Source organism: Rhododendron vialii, chromosome 4a, assembly GCF_030253575.1.
Source record: "Rhododendron vialii isolate Sample 1 chromosome 4a, ASM3025357v1".
Taxonomy (NCBI): Eukaryota; Viridiplantae; Streptophyta; class Magnoliopsida; order Ericales; family Ericaceae; genus Rhododendron; species Rhododendron vialii.
This window is the reverse complement of record NC_080560.1, coordinates 33,272,488-33,290,977: the sequence shown is the minus strand read 5'-3', so window position 1 is coordinate 33,290,977 and position 18,490 is coordinate 33,272,488. Positions and strand designations below refer to the sequence as shown.

At 38.0% G+C, this 18,490-nt stretch overlaps 1 protein-coding gene across 2 annotated transcripts; it reads right to left on the bottom strand.

Annotated features, from left to right (window-relative positions):
* On the bottom strand, nt 1-11,454 carry LOC131324788 (serine/threonine-protein kinase ATG1c-like). Of its 2 annotated transcripts, none has more exons than XM_058356906.1 (13): nt 10,784-11,454; nt 8,360-8,480; nt 8,215-8,273; nt 7,459-7,523; nt 5,591-5,684; nt 5,435-5,515; nt 5,130-5,238; nt 3,865-3,937; nt 3,397-3,773; nt 2,941-3,296; nt 1,939-2,182; nt 1,299-1,369; nt 1-529 (listed from the first exon to the last, which is right to left on the bottom strand). In XM_058356906.1, the coding sequence occupies exons 1-13, from the start codon at nt 11,009-11,011 to the stop codon at nt 263-265; spliced, it is 2,145 nt and encodes a 714-aa protein (XP_058212889.1). In that variant the 5' UTR covers nt 11,012-11,454; the 3' UTR covers nt 1-262. The 2 variants fall into 2 exon arrangements, with proteins under 2 accessions (XP_058212889.1, XP_058212890.1); XM_058356907.1 differs by lacking the exon at nt 10,784-11,454 and adding an exon at nt 8,670-9,115.
* Nucleotides 11,455-18,490: the final 7,036 nt, after the last annotated feature.

Here is an 18,490-nt window from a genome sequence, read left to right as displayed (position 1 = left end):
TTCTGTACAAAAACAACAGATTCACATATAGGAGGCGGTTGGCCTAACAGCCGTGTAGTAGCAATGGTGTTACAAGGTTACGGGTTGAAATCCTATAGACACGAGTTCCATAACCATCTTGATCGGTTGAGTTGGCGTTAGAGTAGATTAGTTTCTCCTGTCGTGCGGGAAAAAAAAAGACAGGTCAACTCCACCATCTCCCAGTCACTCTTCCGAATAGCTGTACAAATAAATTACTGTACATAGTAAAATAGTGCTGCCATCATGTGTTAAAACCTCCCCCCATTCCTTGAGTTATGCATTTTTGATCCTCACATTTAAGAAGAGCCATCCTTTGAGAGCTTGAGCGACTTTGCCTGTTACTGAGGACATCAATGTAAGTTTGGAGTCTATAACGGTCCGAGTTCGTAAGGGAGAATGGAGGAATTAGAATGAGGGATGGTGCTTCGACTAGAAGGAAGACCAACAACTGCACTGCTTTCGAATAATAAACTGCTGCATTTTCAGCATCACCCATGTACTCATCAACCTGCCAAATAGGAGATAGCAATCCTCAGATGTATTGCATTTCGTTTGAAGTATGGAAAGTCGTTCTCACCCATCTAGGATGATTTCCGGGTAAAAGTACTGCTTTCTTGCTGTGTCAGAAGGTGTAATGAGAAAGGAAATACCAATGGAAAAACGCAGCCAACCAACAATAGAAACATACTGTAATAACCTTGAAAAGGAGAATGATAAGGAGATTAAAGATTACAAAAACAAGCTTCAAAACTAACAGTAGAAACATAATTGTTTAGAATCATAAAACGCCTTTTGCTTTCGTGTCCAAGTGAAAGAAACATATAAATCACAGAGTAAAGTGTGTATTAATTAATGTGTTCTGTCTCCAAGTTCAATTTCTGCTTTTCTTTCTTTAATTGTATCCATAGCAGTTTTTAGGATTGTTTTTCAGCACATTATAGATACTGTTATGCAAGAAGATACATTTTGATCCATCCAATATGATGAAAGACGAGCATACAAAACATGAATGACATTTTCAAACAAGCGCAGGAAATCGGGTTTTTTAATCTCTCTTGTGCTTTAGCTGTGCCAAAACAACAAACAGCTTTATTGTTTCCAGCCATTCACCTCAGACATGCGGTAAGAGGTAACTGGCCTCCTGAATTATTCAGTCATTCAAGATAACAACAATGGCATGAAAACTGTTTTGCAAATTCCTAGTTAATTGAATTTACCAGCACAATGTCTTGCAAGATAAGCTATTGCCAGTCTGAGGATGCAAAACAAACACTTACAGCGCCACGTCTTCCCCAAGCAAGGGCTGACTGATATATGGTCTCCATCGCATCAGGCATCTCCGAATTTCCTGAAATGACCAAACAAAAGTTGTTTAAGAGTTAATATCTAGTTCCTCACACAACTGAACCATGAGTCTAGCTTTTAAATTCTGAAATGCATTTAGAAGTCCAATGCATGCATGGATACATGTAACATTAAATTATCCCTGCCAATACACATAAATCCTCTGGAAGTAGAATGAAAAGAAAAAATGGAAATAAAGCTTCCCTTTCCCGAAAATTACATCAACCAAATCTGCTGATATTAAATCCCAAACTTGTCCTCTACCAGAAGCAAAAGAGGTGATGCATGACCAACACATTTAAGTGCACGTGCGGTAGTTAGCATGACCCACCCATTTATGTGCACAATGCCTTCGGAATATGACATAAAGAAGATTTTCCACTCTTATAGTTTGAAACACAAGCAAGAGAAATAAGTACTTGAACTCAAACGTGTTAGAAAGAAGACTAAAAACGATAATGCTGGGTAAACAGGATAAAAGTACGTGGGGGCATATATATCATTATCATCGCTGCAATAAAGACATGCGATAACCATACATGCCTTTCATTTACAAATACTTCAATTCCATACCAGGCTCAATAACCTTGGCAAGTTCCTCAGCATTTCCAATCTCAAGAAGAAATTCTCTCTCCATAAGAGAAGACATATCCTGTGGTGTTGGAGAGTTGTCAACATCAGGACTACCGTGCTCTTGCGCTGGGCTTCCTTCAATAGTTGACACGGCTTGGGTATGGCAAATGTGAAGAGCTTGCTTCCATATTGCAAGAATTACAAGCTCAATTGAGAATGCTTCTAGTTGATTGCCTGCCGCAATCTATTCAGCAAACACAAAAATGTAATTAGTTGGGACTTTGAAAATACCAGCAACAAATGGAAGACAAAAGAAAGTAGCAGATGGTACTGAAAAATCTACCAGACGGAGATTTTAGTAACTGCTTGTAGTGCACATTCCATATACGAATTAGGGTCGAGATGGTTATTTAACTGAGACTCAGCACTGCAATAGCGTCAGAACTAGATACAATTTATGATCCACTCGGTAGAGTTTTAAGCCAGCCACAAAAGGGTTTAACAAACTTTCCATAGTAGCACTATCAAAAAATATCAGACCCCACAGGCTCAGTCCCAATCAACCCATAATGTTGGGTGTAATTTGATACCACATGGTGGTAATGGTATCGCCACCCAATGGAAATCTCAGAGAGTGGAGGGACTACAAAATGGTTGGGTAAGTGGGAGACCTGTATGTCCCACTAAGTCTGATTAGTAGGTTTTTATTTCAGGTGACACCATGTGCAATTTTGTAACTGCTGCAGCGTCAATATTTTTTAATCCTCAGCGAGGCAGATGATTTTACTATGTCTAGGATAGCCTTGCCATCGTAAAACAGAAATAAATTGCTCTGATATCAATGAGATACATAATCCTTTTACATACTGCTGATTGGTAACCAATGAGCATACTGAATCTATTCTACAAATGCTCATCACAAATAACACAAGAAGGGACAAACGAGAACTAGTCCAAAACAGGCACAAAGTTAGAATGCACACAGAGGCTGCTAGGAAATACCTTTTCATTGACTAATTCTCTGATGGCAGATGCAAACTGCTGTAATGACCGAATCCTGGTCATGCAGTGAGTTATTGGCTGCTCTAAAGCATCTCCTATATCATGAGGAGTCCCAGAAGGAGCAGCACTGTGACTGTCCAAGGCTCCAATGCAACCAACTCTGCTACCTGTCAAACTAACAATTGGCATTGAAGAACTTGATGTGGAGTTAACACTTGCAAATGCTTGATGGGGACTCTCTAACTTGCATGGCATATGGCTTAGCTTGGAAGCACTAGCCGAAGAAGAAGATGCATCCATAGAGGGTCGAGATACAAAACCATAATCCTGATCAATCAACACCCATGAATCCACGACTGTAGAAACCATGCACAAGATAGTTAGCAAAGACAGATAATGGATCTAGATCAAGACCTGAGGATAAGATGTCTGGAACATTCTGGGCAATGAAGGTACCTCTTGAGCGAATGTTCATTGGTCTTTGCCCAAAGGATTGGAAAGATTTATATACATTTCCTTCCAAAGGTGTGTCGCTGTCAAGACTAAAACCAGTGTCTTCTGGTGCATGCAGAATAGTACCATACTTGGAAGTAGGATCCATGTTACTTAAAGTGTTAGATACTACCTTCCTGTCAATTTTTGAATCAAGAGAAAATCCATAACTAGAATTCATTGGGGGCCTCCTACCAAAGGGTTGACTCCCATCATGGCCGCTGGAATCATCGTCAAGACTAAAAGGTAAAAAATCTTTTTGAGAATTTTCTTCTACATTCATCACAGGATTGCGTTCAGCTAGAGGAAACCCATCTCTTACTATTGGTGAACTCACATTTCTGCATAGCGAAATAAACGAAGTTTATTAAAGCACCGAAGGGAAACTATTGTATATTTCCATAATGAATCTGCAATTCTTGCCTCATTTACCTCAACAATTCACCTGGTTGCCCCTGGGACAGAAAAGGGTGATTAAAAAACTCTTCAAATGTCAAGCGCTCCACTGTATATTCATATAAGGAAAAATATTAGAAAGAAGGGGAGGAGATATGGTCAAATTGTAGTTAAGCTACCAAACCCATTTCAAGATAAGCTGAACTTTCATGACTCTCTGGTTTCATTCCTCACCCGATCTACGACCTTCCCTTCAAAATTTTATACTTCGTCCTGAATGTCATCGAATATACAACACAAGAGGCCAAGAGGAGCACTAATATGAGACAGTTTGCCCTCGGGTGTGAAATTTAGCACTTCAAATTTTTGTGTCACCAAGCAGGCATTTCAAATAACAACTCTGAAATATGAAGTCAGATATCTTCTTATTTTTGGTTTTGGTGAGAAGTCAGATGAGTTGGCCATCATCAGCAATCCAAAAATAAGATTTTGTTGAAATTTGTTAGACACACATGGATAACATCTATGATGCACGGATACGGACACTGACACGGACACGGGAATTCTATAAAAATGGGGACACGGACACAGTGGGGGACACACCACGTGTATATTTATTTATTTGTTTATATATTTTTTCAATTTTTTTCCAAATTTAAATGACAAAATGTGGACAAAACGAAAAATCCATAGTTCCAATACCATTCAAACAAAACAAGACATCCATAAGTTCAATACAACCCTATTGAAAAATTACAGTTTGACCCCTAAATTTTTAAAAAAAAATTACAATTTGACCCCCAATTTTTTTTTAAAAAAATTACACTTTGACCCCCACCGTGTCGCATAATTTAATTTAAATTTTTGAGGGGGACATGGGGGGACACTCATATGTGTCCCCGCCGTGTCCCCGTGTCCGACACTGCAATACGTCGACCTCTAGAGGTAGGTGTCGGTGCTTCATAGGATAACATAATAGAAGATTTTAGTACATTGTGTAATTGAGACAACACGATGCAGATCAACTACAGTTGACTAAAGGAGTTGGCCCATCTTGTGCATGTTACAGTGCCTTACGCTGATAGAAAACAAAAAAGGTAATGAAGAACAAAAGAAGCTAAAATGCTACTTGTATAGGAATAAGTTACTTCTTGGTATGCAAAGCAACTATCCGACAACTTTTGGTTCTTTCGTGCCATGGATCCATAAAGCAACAAAAGCATATCTGGTTTAGAACATAATAACTCAGGCAAGTAGGAACTCATATGCTGCCAAAACCGGGATGTATAGTATAGGAATACCAGGGTTAGCGCGTAGCAACTTTTGGCACAAATCCATGCAGTCAGAACTCAAATTCTTTCTCTGAGGAGGAAAATGCAATTCAGTTGATTTCATGATATTCCTGAGCAACTGCACAACACGTAAAATAAGAACATTTAGCCCAAACTGACACTGATAAATACTTGCAAGTTCTGATAAAACTGAAGTCATCAATTCAAACAAGTGTACATACAAGTGGACATTACAAACCAAACAATAAATAACACCCTGAGCCTACACCAAATCACTTAGACGTGCTAAATGCTAATACTAAAGACAAATACACCTGCATTTGGTTGTTTCCGGTAAATGGGGTTTTTCCTGTCGCAAGCTGAAACAGAATGGCACCAACACTCCAGAGATCTGCCTGTGTAGCAATTCAAGTTTAGAAGGGTAATCTAAACAAAAAGTTACTGAAGTGCTAGTAAAGCGTGAATGTCACCTTTGCATCATACTTCTGAAGTTGCATTATTTCTGGAGCCATGTACAGAGGTGAGCCGCAAAGGGTTTCGGCAAGGACTTTAGGTTCAAGAGATCTGCCAAAGCAATACATTTCAATCATCAAACTTTGAAAGTTGACACTCAAATGCAAGAAATTTATTGAAAACCTCCAAGACAGCCATTTGGTAGGGAAGGAAATACTTAAGGGATCTGCAGTAAGGAAAAAATGTATGCGAACTGGTCTGGCTAATGGAGACTGATAGAGCTTGTCCCATATTGGTTAATTATAACCTCCAAAACTAATAAATGAGCTTGGGCGGCCTCTCCACTCATTGCCAATTAGTTCCGAGTCAGAGCCATGCTTTCGGAGTTGTTTGGAGAAGACTCTCATGATTGATTGCCCCGTTGAGTGCACCTTGTTTCGTTGTTTGTGATCCCTATATTGTGGATCCGTTGTTTACCTCTCCACATGCGGGTCAGGGGTCGCATGTGAGGGGGAGAGTTCGAATGTCCCACATTGGTTAATAATAACCTCCAAAACTAATAACTGAACCTAGGCGGTCTTTCCATTCATTGTCAATTGGTTCTGAGACTAACCTTTGTTTGAAAATTTCAATTTGGGAAGGATAACTATAGCGCAATTTTCAAATAGGAAAAAAAATATTCTGGATCCAATCACCATTATTCTAGGACTCTAGGAATTGCCAAGATTTACACTATTTTTGAATAGAGTTACACGTAGTTGTCAGAATCGTATGATTCACAATTCGATTCGCGATTAGATTCACGATTCACGTAAAAATGATACAAATCTATAGGTGAATCAAGGTTTATATAGAATCAATGGTGAATCGTACGATTCACGATTCAATTCATGATTCGATTCACAATTCACGCAAAAACGATACAAATCTATAGGTGAATCAAGGTTTATCACAATTGTTGCATTTGACTGATATGAAACCACATTTGCAATTTTGCCTTAGTTTTTCTTTTAGGAAAGCAAGAATATAAAATAATATATTATAAAGAACGAAAATTCTTATTCCCTTGCAAGAATATAAAATAATTTTGCCTTAGTTTTTCTTTAAATTCTTGTATTCTCTTGGTATTTATATATTGCTAGGACGCTATAGTATTTATTTTCCTATTATGTACAAGAGTCTTTCCTATTAACCCTATTAGACCATGTGATCATCAATTATTAATAATAAAAAACAAACTTCACTATAGATTTAAGCTTATATATTTTAATTTTACAATGTATCTTTATTATGTAGGTGCGTAGATACATTTTTCAATGTATTTTTTAAATTTGGACCGAATCAATTCACGATTCGATTAGATTCACGATTCCGAAAAAAGTCAATCCGATTCTCAATTCGATTCACGATTTGACAACTATGACTTACGCCATCATTAGGCTCCATCAACCCCAAAAAAAACAAAGAAAAAAAAAAAGAAGGAAACAATAATAGTCGCCAAAAAACAAAGTATAAGCAACTTAATGTGACAGGCAAGCACCCTTCCTAGAAAACAGAAAGCGTTATACAGTGAGTATTCACAACTAATCAAAAACATGTAAAAATCTAAGCGAATGGAAGTTTTTTATACAACACTAATTCATTTTCCTGAACTCTTCGCATGGCCTTCAACTATCCAACAACTTAAAATTAGAGGACTTTTAAATCCCTTAGAGGAACAGATGTCTGCAAATAGGTCAGTGGTGACCATCAAATTCAAACATTAAGCGACTAATAAAGCTTGTATCCAAGAAGACAATGAGAAAACGTATATTCAAAGGGAAAGATAAAGAAAGGAAGGTCTTTATAGCCAAGAGACTATATATGATAGAGATGATGATTTCACCTTGCAAATCCAAAATCTGCTATTTTCAGGACAGCGTTGTCATCTTTTGAAGAGAGGAGGAGATTCTGTAGCAGAAAGGTTAACCATCGAAGTGAAATATCAACAGGACGTCCATATAAGATAATATGTGCTGAAAATACTTTGCAATCAGAGTGTCTCCTACCACAGCACCCCCACACCAAACCCCCCTCTTCGTTCTTTGAAGAACTGGAAGACATTAGCAACTATTTCTCATAGAACTCCAACTTATTATTCAGCAATTTAATGGTTCTTTGACGAGCTGAAAATCATTTCTTTCCATCTAACTCACTTTAGAGTTTAGACCCTATAAGCAAAGCCCAATGAAGAGAGAACAATTTTTCTTTTTCATTTTTGAGAATGAAGAGAGACCATTTAACAACCATAAGCATAATAAATAATGCCACTACATCAGATGCCCGGCTGACAAAATAGCCTCAAGGCCCCTCGACTCTCGTTCTCCTTGGCAGCACATCAACACATGTTCTGCATGTCCTAGATTTTTTTCAAACGTTCTCCCAAATCATAATCAGAATTGATTCACAAGTTCAACATAGTGAAAACTAAAAGGGCAACCTAAAAGGGGAGCATTCATCAGTCTAGTATTTTGGGTCAGCCCTTGGAAATTATTCTTATTTTTCCAATCTTGTGAGATGAACACCAGCATACAAACAGTTCCACTACTATCATCTTCATAAGATTAATAAATGAAACGAATGACACAGCAGGAAAGCATACCTGTGGCTTTAAATCTCGATGTATCAGATTATTCTTACGGAGGATCTGTAGACCAACCGCTGCATAGGTCACAATCCAATAAACATTACAAATGGGTCGTCGAAGATGTGAAAACTAGAAAACGAATGACAAATATTTATTATACCCAGCTGCTGCATAAAGTGCTTCGTCTTGGCCTCTGGAACTCTTCCTTGGCGTTGTTGAATATACATAGAAAGATCACCCCCTCTGCAATACTCCAATATAAGATGTAATCTTCCGGTTTCCTGATTGACACATATATCAGCAATTAATTAGCAAAAATTAAAAAAGGGTAAACTTGATAGATAACATTCAAATGGTCCCTTGAAAGAGCCCAAAGTTTGTTATGTAAGCTAGAATACTTAGACAAAATAACAGAACTAAATTAGACAAAAATAGAAAGCCACACCAAACAAAATAGACAAAATTAATACCTTGTAAGAAAAGCATAACGTAAGCGTAGCTTTCAGGTTGCATAAATGTAACTATAACATATAAGTACCCAAGTCACAATCTAACCAATTTGCTGCCCCTATCAAGTGACGCAAACATAACTTAATAATAACTGCAGCATACCAGCGACACCAGCTCCATTCTCTATAGCTTTAAACAAGGTGTTCAGTTCAGCCACCATGTCAGGGACGTCTTCCTCTAAATGTTTTTCCAAACTGATGGATGCAAATCTCGTATACCATACGTCCTACGATCTCAAAAATGACCTAGCTATCCCATCTAAAAACCTTCCTGAGGCCCACAACAGCAACTTCACTTCTTTGTTGTTGATGTCTTTGGCAACACCAATCTGGAACCATGAATCTGACCCAATTTGTCTTGGGTGTGCAGCCAACCAAAATAAAATAATAGATTAAGTTATTCTACAAGTGGAGCTTTACATAAAATTAAAGTGGAAATATTTTACATCGAAACAGAGTCCCGCTGTAGAACTAATATTCTTCTCTTCTCATATCCATCCTTGAAAGTAGCCACCTCAACCTCTACTCCTTTTAACCACTGCCAAACATTGAGAAGAGAAGAGATTTTCCATTTCCAAAGGACAAAAAATATCCTCGTTTATATACATCTTTCGTTTCCTGTCACTTTATTAGATATCTCTTGCAAGAATTAAAGGGGCAAAAGGGCAGGCGAAGGAATTGGTGAAGAGGACAACACCCACCCAACAACCCCCCGACGCAGGTTTTCTCTCTCACTCACAGGCAGATACACGCACACATGTTTTTCTAAACTCAAATAGCTAACATAAGGAGGAAATTTTCCTTGGCTTTCTTTCTCAGCTTTATAGAGACACAATCAACATAAAATTACAAACAAACACACACACATGCAGGTTTTCTTTGTTGGAAAGTAGAAACTCAATAGCTAACATGAGGAAGAAATTTTCGTTGGCTTACTTTCTCAGCTTTATAGAGACACAATCAACATAAAATCACTGCCTCACACTACCTCACTAATTCAACATCGAAGAACTCCCATGATATCAATGTAATATTCGTATCAAAAAAACAAAAAGCCAAAAGTACTACTCTTGCTCCATCCTTTTTTCAGTGTCCACCACCCAATGTCGTGCAACTTTCTAATCAAAACACTTTTTTGGCCAACTAGTTGAGATCTTTAATTTGGTACGAAGAAAGTGAAAAAAAAAAATTGCACGGGAGCACTTTATCTTTAATCTAAAAACTACACAACTTTCGCATTCGGGACTTGAAAGGAAAGGCGGGACTAGTAATTTCACTAATTTGTCAGCACCAAAACACAGTATCAAAACCAAACCACTTTACTGCTACAACGACAAAGACACAACCAGCCATACATCCACACACACGGTCTACAAACCTTAGTCACACAATCCTTCAAAAAAAAAAGCCCTGCGCTCCCAGTTTCAATCGTCACACTGCGCTCGCACTCGCGGATTTCAATATGTCGGGATGTATTTCAAAGACGGTTTCACGTTCGCATTCACGCACATGAATTATGTGACTTAGCTACAAACCTTAGTCAAATAATCCTTCAAAAAGCTCTGCGCACTCGCTCTCAATCCTCGTGCTCGCAGTCCTCGCACTTGCGGATTTTAATAGGTCGGGATGTGTTTTGGAGACGCTTGCCACCCTCGCGCTCCCGCTCCCGCACGTGAAGTATGTGACTTAGCTACAAACCTTAGTCGCATAATCCTTCAAAAAGCCATATGCTAACAGCTCTCAATTGTGCTCGCACTTCAATCCTCGCTGTCACGAATTTTAACAGTTCGGGATGCGTTTCAGATACGCTCGAGCTCCCGCTTGCGCACGCGAATTATGTGACTTTAGCTACAAACACACATGTTATTATTACAAACGTACACACTGACCGCATAATCCTTCAAAAAGCCATATGCTAACAGCTCTCAATCGTGCTCGCACTCTCAATCCTCGCTGTCACGAATTTTAACAGTTCGGGATGCGTTTCAGATACGCTCGAGCTCCCGCTTGCGCACGCGAATTATGTGACTTTAGCTACAAACACACGTATTATTATTACAAACGTACACACTGACCTTGATGATATCGTGCAACCGGATGATATTGGGATGATCAATCTGCTTCAGTATAACAATCTCATACATGAGAGACTCCTGCAGTTTCTTGCTCAGCCGTTCGGTCACAATCTCCTTGATCGCCACCTCCGTCCCGTCGACCCTGTGCCACCCGTGCCACACCACCGAGAACGATCCCGCCCCTATCTGCTCCCCCACCTCGTAATCTCCGATAAACCTACTGGCCATTCTTACCCAATCACCAAACACGCCCTTACCACAAATCCCCAAAACCCCTGTAAATTTCGGGAAAAAAAAAGGTTGAAAAAATTCAAAATTTAAAAATCCTGTGAATTTGAAAGCTCCAAAACCGATGGAAAAAGTTGGAATTAGAGAAGGGGAAAGTGTGAGTGAGTTGGGATTGTGGTTTTATAGGGTTTTGGGGTTGGATTTTTTTGGGGCGTTCGGAGTGGAGTGAATGTACCGAGACGGGTTTGAGAGATTAGTGGGAGGTTGGCTTAGTTCTCAAGGAAGACGACGATGACCAGATGAGAGTTAAAGAGAGATGATGGGATTAGCTAAACACCAAACAAGCCCTTAAAAGAAATATTTTCAAAATTTAAAAATCCTATAGAAAAGACTTCGACCTTCGATGGTTTCTGAGATTATCACAAGTGAGAGACTGGTGGTTCAAATGTCAGAGAAAGTGGAACCGAAGGAGAAAAGGAGAATTTTCACTTTTCAGTTTTGCTCCCGTGGGTTATGGGGATTTACAGGATTATCTCCTTGCGTTAGAAATTTATCACATAGCTCCTTGTTTGTTTTATTTATTTTTTTTATCCTTTTTGGTTTGACCATCGCGTCGGAGTGTTTGGGCTAGCATACGTGCACCTCAACTAATCTTCTCATCGATCCAGTCAAGGTAGGCCATCTACGCCAGGACTAGAGAATTTACAAGAACGGAACTCCTGATCAATTGTGTGGGAGCAAACCCACCAACCAATAGGACTAACCCTTCGGGCTAGGTTTTTTATTCACTATAGTGTACCGTAGGAGCTTTTGCTTCTTGTGGGAGATAGAGATGGCAACGGTTCGATTAAGTTTGAGTATTAGTAGAATCGTAATTGAAACAAACGATTTTTATCTAAACCATAACCAAAATCGTTGGTTACCGTTTTGGTTCGGTTTTTCTCCAAAATCGGTGGTCAACGTTTTTAATCACCCAATCTTAATCAACTGGAAAGGAGCAGGGAAAACTAGAGGTGTCAAATGGCCCGTGCAGTGCCGGCACGACCCGTTTAACTCCGTGCTTCGTGCCGTGCCGTGCCGGCCCATTTACAGTATTTACTCAAATTGTGTCATGTCGTGTCATGCCGGCCCCGTTTGCTTAAATCGTGTCATGCCATGCCGTTTGCCAATCGTGTCGTGCCATGCCGGCCCGTTTTCTTAGATCGTGTCGTGCCGGCCCATTTGCCAATCGTGTCGTGCCGTACCATTTTCAATCATGTCAAGCCGTGCCGGCCTGTTTACTTAATTGTGTCGGGTCGGATCATGCCATTTTAAGTCGTGTCGTGCCGGCACACCGCCAACAATTTTTCATCCAAATCATGTTTAAAGTAGGACAAAACGAAAATGAAATGATACAAAAGATGTTTCGTGCCGTTGGCCTCGTTTTTATAATAATAGAGCTACATATTATATACTAATTTTTCAAATCTATAATACAAGTTAATTGGTGGCATAGTGGTTTATTTGTGTATGAAAAAACCTAGGGACCTAGGTTCAAGTCCTAGTCTAGCAAACCCTTTTTTGTTTTTGTATTCCCTTATTTATACTATGTATTTTTTTCTCTTTTTTTTTTGTTTGAGACTTTTTTTCTTATTTCTCGTTAGATTTGGGGTAAATAATATACGACTCTTGCACATTTCCTTTAGTATTAAATTACTCTTGCACCATATATATTTTGATAAGTTTTTTAATTTTACATTTTATCTTGTAATGTAAAATTTACAAACCAAAGGTCCAAAACCTATTCACTAACAAAAATAAAACCAATTTTTTTACCAAATAAAAATTGATAATTTTTTAAAGGTAAAAAAATGATTTTTTAAAATTAAATAGCTTAGTTGTTTACCTTTAAATTTTTTTTTAAAGGTAATCAAAATATTTTTTACCGAATAGAAATTGTATACTTTTTTAAATTTAAAAAAAAGCCATTTGGCTTATTTAATTTTTTTTTGTTTTCCGTGCCCTTTCGTGCCCGTGCCCATGCCCAGCTAGAACCGTGTCGTGCCGTGCCATTCCTGTCCACTTCCCGTGCGCGTGCCCGTATCGTGCTCGTCTACGACTGTGCCGTGCCGTGCCGTGCCAGGCCAACATTCATGTTGTGCCCGTGCTGTGCCACCCACTTCTGTGCCCGTGTCGTGCCCCCGGGCCCACTAAGATCGAGCCATGCCAGGCCAAGACCGTGCTAGTAACGTGTTGTGCCGCCCCGTGCCCGTGCTAGCACGGCCCATTTGACACCTCTAGGAAAAACTACGAACAATGTAAATAATAATAATTAGTGCAATTAACACAAAAATCTTCCAAACACAAAGATAAAATCACAATAGATGAAACTGTTATAGATGGAATCGAACTGAGCTAAATTCTTCATTCAACTTATCATAGTAGATCAAAATCGGTGATGTAAGAGAGAGAGGCGCAAACCCTTAACCCTAACTGAAAAACCAAAACTGCAATTTAAAAATCAAAACTGCAATAAAAAATCAAAATCAAAACAACAATTTGAAAATCTTAAAATCAAAACTGCAATTTAAAAATCAATTATAAATCTTCACGATCGTTTTAGCTTGGCTCAATTAACCATTGGTTCGAGTGGGATTGTCATCCTAGTGGGAGACAATTTTATTTTTTACTTTAGAAAATAATCTACTTCACAAAATAATTGTTGACTTTTTTCATTGTTCAAAAGATCTTAAGTTAAGAGTAAGTGAAAATGTTAAATTTCTAGCTTGATGGTCATTTTGTCACTATCCAACCCAATGATGGGCTATAACATGTGATTAGCCAGGGGATTAACATTCTCATAAGGTCTCTGCATAAAACAACCTTCATTTTCAAAACTATTGATACCAATCATGTTTCACAATTTACAAATACCAGAGCATTCTAATTTACATGAGTTGTAACAACTGAACAACATAAAGTGTGCAAGTCTAATAACCTCAATATTTATAAGTTTTCAACGTAAAGAAATATATACAATTCTTATCCAAATGGTTCGGGATTAAAATCATCTAGAATATGAGGATTCTAATAGAAGTTTTCAAACTTTGTTAGAATGTTCTGGTGCATACTTGAACTTTTCAGAAACTTATGGAAGGTAAATGTAGTTTTTTAGGCTTCTTCGAAAACTTCTAGAATTATTCTATAGTAATTGTTATGGATAAACTTCATTTGCTCAAAATAGAATATGAGAACTCATTAGGTTAAAAGGTTTTTACATTTCATATGAAGGATAGCCCAATGCGTATCAGAAGACCAACAATCATAATTTTTGAATATTTGTATTTTATCTAGTTTACTTACCCAAACTACTAAAGAGTAGCCACATTTGAAGAAGAGATGCTTGTGGCTTTTATTTTGCACACATTACATAACTTGTAGATTAGTTCAATCACCATACCCCAATCTATTATTGTTCTGTCATTGGTAACTAACCTTTCAATGCAACAAAACCTAGTTAAAGAAACCCGCTCTGGGACGTTATCTTCGAACAAAACAACACAGTAGAACCCAAAACTAAAAATGGCGATTATAGAGAGAGAAAGTCTCCTTTGGCGATTTGCAATCTTCCTCTCTCCACTGTTCCGATCATTGTTTTCTTATAATTTTGCTCTTTCTGCTAGTGCTTTCGTCTACTGGTTAGTATCTGGTTGTCTTCTTCGTCGTTGTGTCTCTTCTTTTACGGAAAATTCAACTACTCTGGTGATGTTTTGCTTTGGTGCAATAATTCTACTTTTCTAGGTTTCCTATTATTGTTTAGTGCTTCGTTGTGAATTCATGGATTCGCTGGAGTTTCCCCTTGTGTTGTTTGGTACGAAGAATTCTAGCCCTAAATCTGTACTTTTGAGCTCTGTGTTGGTTAATTCGTACTCTTGTCCTACACCTGTAGGATTTGGTAGTGTTAATGAATGATGGTGAAACTGTTTTTGACTCGTTGATACGTCTGAGGAAGGCATTAAAAAAATAATGGGTGATAAAGAGGCCAAAAATCATAGACGTCCAAAGATGACATCACCCGAAAGCAAGGAGGCCAAAGAGGTGAAAGCAAGGAGGCCAAAGAGGCCGAGTATCTCATTAGATCGATCTTGAAATGCGCCTATGAACTTCAATGAATTGGATTAACAAGTAAGAATACTGTATTGTTTTTTTTTTTTTGGATTCTTTTAATTTTTTTGGTCTTGTGTAGATGTGTTTAGTCGGACAAAAGAAGTTGTCAAGTACACATTGGTTCCCTCTATCCAAATTTGGCCCCCATCTCCGAGCAGCTCAAGCTTGGACGATGAATGGCTAAATTGGCTTTCTAATGGAACTCTGGGTGTGATTTTGTCTACGGGTTCTGAGGTACCATTTGCAGGTTTCAGATTATTATTTGTTTAGTTTGAAACTTTTGTCTCATCTTTTTCCTGTGATCCTTGACTTCAGTTATTTGATTTGTTCTTTCTATAATTTGCTCACCATTTGGTTGTTTCAATTATTTTTCGCCCATCAATTCCCCAGGCGGGTTTTGAAAAATTAGATGCGCCTAGTTTGGCTAAGGCACCTAGCGAAAGGGGTTCTGATGATTCAGGGTGCAGCAAGACTAATGGCGTTGTTAAAAGGTATTGGTTTAAAACAAGGTATTGGTTTGAATACTTACCCAAACTACTAAAAAGTAGCCACATTTGAAGAAGAGATGCTTGTGGCTTTCATTTTGCACATTACATAACTTGTAGACTAGTTCAATCACCATACCCCAATCTATTAATCTGTCCTTGGTGACTAACCTTTCAATGCAACAAAACCTAGTCAGAGAAACCCGCTTTGGGATGTTATCTTCGAACAACACAATAGAACCCAAAACTGAAAATGACAATTATATAGAAAGAAAGTCTCATTTGGCGATTTGCAATTTTCTCTCTCCACTGTTTTGATCATTGTTTTCTTTTGATTTTGCTCTTTCTGTTAGTGCTCTCGTGTTTTGGTTAGTATCTGGTTCTCTTCTTCGTCGTTGTGTCTCTTCTTTTACTGAAAATTTAACTACTCTGATGATGTTTTGCTTTGGTGTGATAATTCTACTTTTCTAGGTTTTCTATTACTATTTAGTGCTTCGTTGTGATTTTATTCATGGATTCGATCGAGTTTCCCCCATTATTTGTTGGAACTAAGGCTGTGTTGTTTGGTTTGAAGAATTATAGCCCTAAATCAGTACTTTTGAGCTCTGTGTTGGTTAATTCTACTTCTGAGATAGCTAATTCTATTACGATTCCTATTGTGAACTCTGTTGGAACTACTAGGCCTATAGTTAGTCCGAAGAAGTTTATGCGTGTTGAGAATTATGCATTGGAAAGCAAGTTATGGAGTGTTCTCGTAACTCTAGTTCTTTGGGTGGTGGTTCACCCTCTTAGAGAGACACAGTAGTTGGATCTCAGGGGAAAATGAATTTGCAATTTGTTCCACCTGAGATGGTGAATGATAGGATTGTGTTATCCCCTCCCGCTGAAATGGAAGAGCTTTGTAAAGAGAGATGGCAGAACTGTTGGTTGGCCACTTCCTGAACAAAAAGCTTCCCTTCAAGGTTGTGCAGAATATTACTATGAAAATTTAGCAGAAGTTTGGTCTTAATTGTTGGGTGGTAGGAATTTAATAACAAGGAATAATGGAGAGATATCACACACAATACTCAACTTACTTTTATTGAATTAATCACAAGCATAAAACAAACACAATATGCTCACACACACAACTCTCTCTTTTTTGACTTCTTACAACACTTTTTCTCTCACACACACACAGACTTCTCTCTCTTTCTCTCTCTCTCTCTCTCTAATATAATACCCATGCACACTACTTTATACACTACCTCACAACCTACTTATATACTATTTGACAGACTACTTAATGACTACACAACAAACAAAGTAACTATTTGACAGATTACTTAATGACTACACAACAAACAAAGTAAATGCTTCACATGGCTACTTGCAACTCTCACTTCCCAGTCATAAACTCGCCGATTATACAGCCCCAAACTTGGCCCTTCTATTAACTCTCAACTCCCTCTATGCCTTGCACCTCTCACACACAAATGGCCCACTACCATGTGCAAGATTAACTTTCAACATTAGTGAGGTTCTTGCTAATGATCATGGGTTCTTCTTCTTTCTTTTGCTCATGATGCTGCGTTGGGTAAGGTTTTGGAAGTAGGTCCATGGTGTTTGGGTGGGAAGATGTTTGTGCTTAAGTATTCGCAACCCCATATGGCTTTGATTAAAGAGAAATTTCAGACTAACAAAATTGGGTCCAATTTTACAATGTCCCTTTTGAATATTAAACCGTTAGTGGGCTTAGTTAATTGTGGAGGAAGTTAAAGGTTGTATGAGAGTTCATGGAGGTTGGTGACTAGGACTTCTAAGAACCTAGGATTCATTCTAGATTAAAGCCTAATTTGATTTCTTTGTTTTTTTGTCTTTATTGATCAGAGTCTTGTTTTGCTACTGCTAGGGCCTGTCCTTGTGTAGTGTTCGTCAAGGTCGTCTCTTGGCCTTGAGGTTTTAGGCTTGGTCCTTATATAAAAAATTTGGTTTAAAAAAAATACAGTAGAACTCCAAAATATTTTCGACCTACTACCCTATATACCTTAAAATCATAACACCCCACTTTCAACAACCAACTATCTGTCCAACATTTTGTAAACTCTAGAAATTTGGGTATTGCATCTTAAAAGTTTGAAAATTTTTAATTACCTATAAATTAGAGGGTTTGGATTGAGGATTTGTTATTTGCCTTTTGTTTCAGTTTTTTATCGCACTAAGAACATTTGCAATGGTAATAATAAAAACCAATAACCAAAATGTGCCATGTCAGTATTTGATTATTCATTTAGTTAATAATCAAACTTAACTACTTCTACCTGTACATTGGTTATTTTTGCATCCCTAACCAAAAAACCCCCCACAATACACAATGCATATTTGTCCAATCGCAAATGAGTTTCAATCACGCACTTGAGCACACCAAATTATTCGTCTCGATGAGACGATTCCAATGTGGGGTGTTTTTGAGTTATTGAGTTTTGAGTTTGGTTATTGGTAAGTTGTTAAGTTTAATTATGGAATGGTTAGAATTTGGTTATTTGCTTAAAAAACTTGGAACTTTGCTTATTACAATGTGTGGTGTTTTTTGAGCATTATTGTTAAATTTGCTTATCCACACCCATTTGCTTATTACAATGGAGATGCTCTACGCATTTTATTGGCTTAAAGCAGATATTAGTGAGTGAAGTTCCTCTAATCTCCGGTATGAGCTCGATGGACTTTGAAATTGTTTTTTTGACACTGAGACAAGTTATTCAAATGTTTCCGTGAAAATCGTGGAATTTGCAACCGTAAAGTTGGATGCTAAAACTCTCCATCAAATTAATTGATTCACTTAGATTAATTATCAAACTGAGTAAGAAAT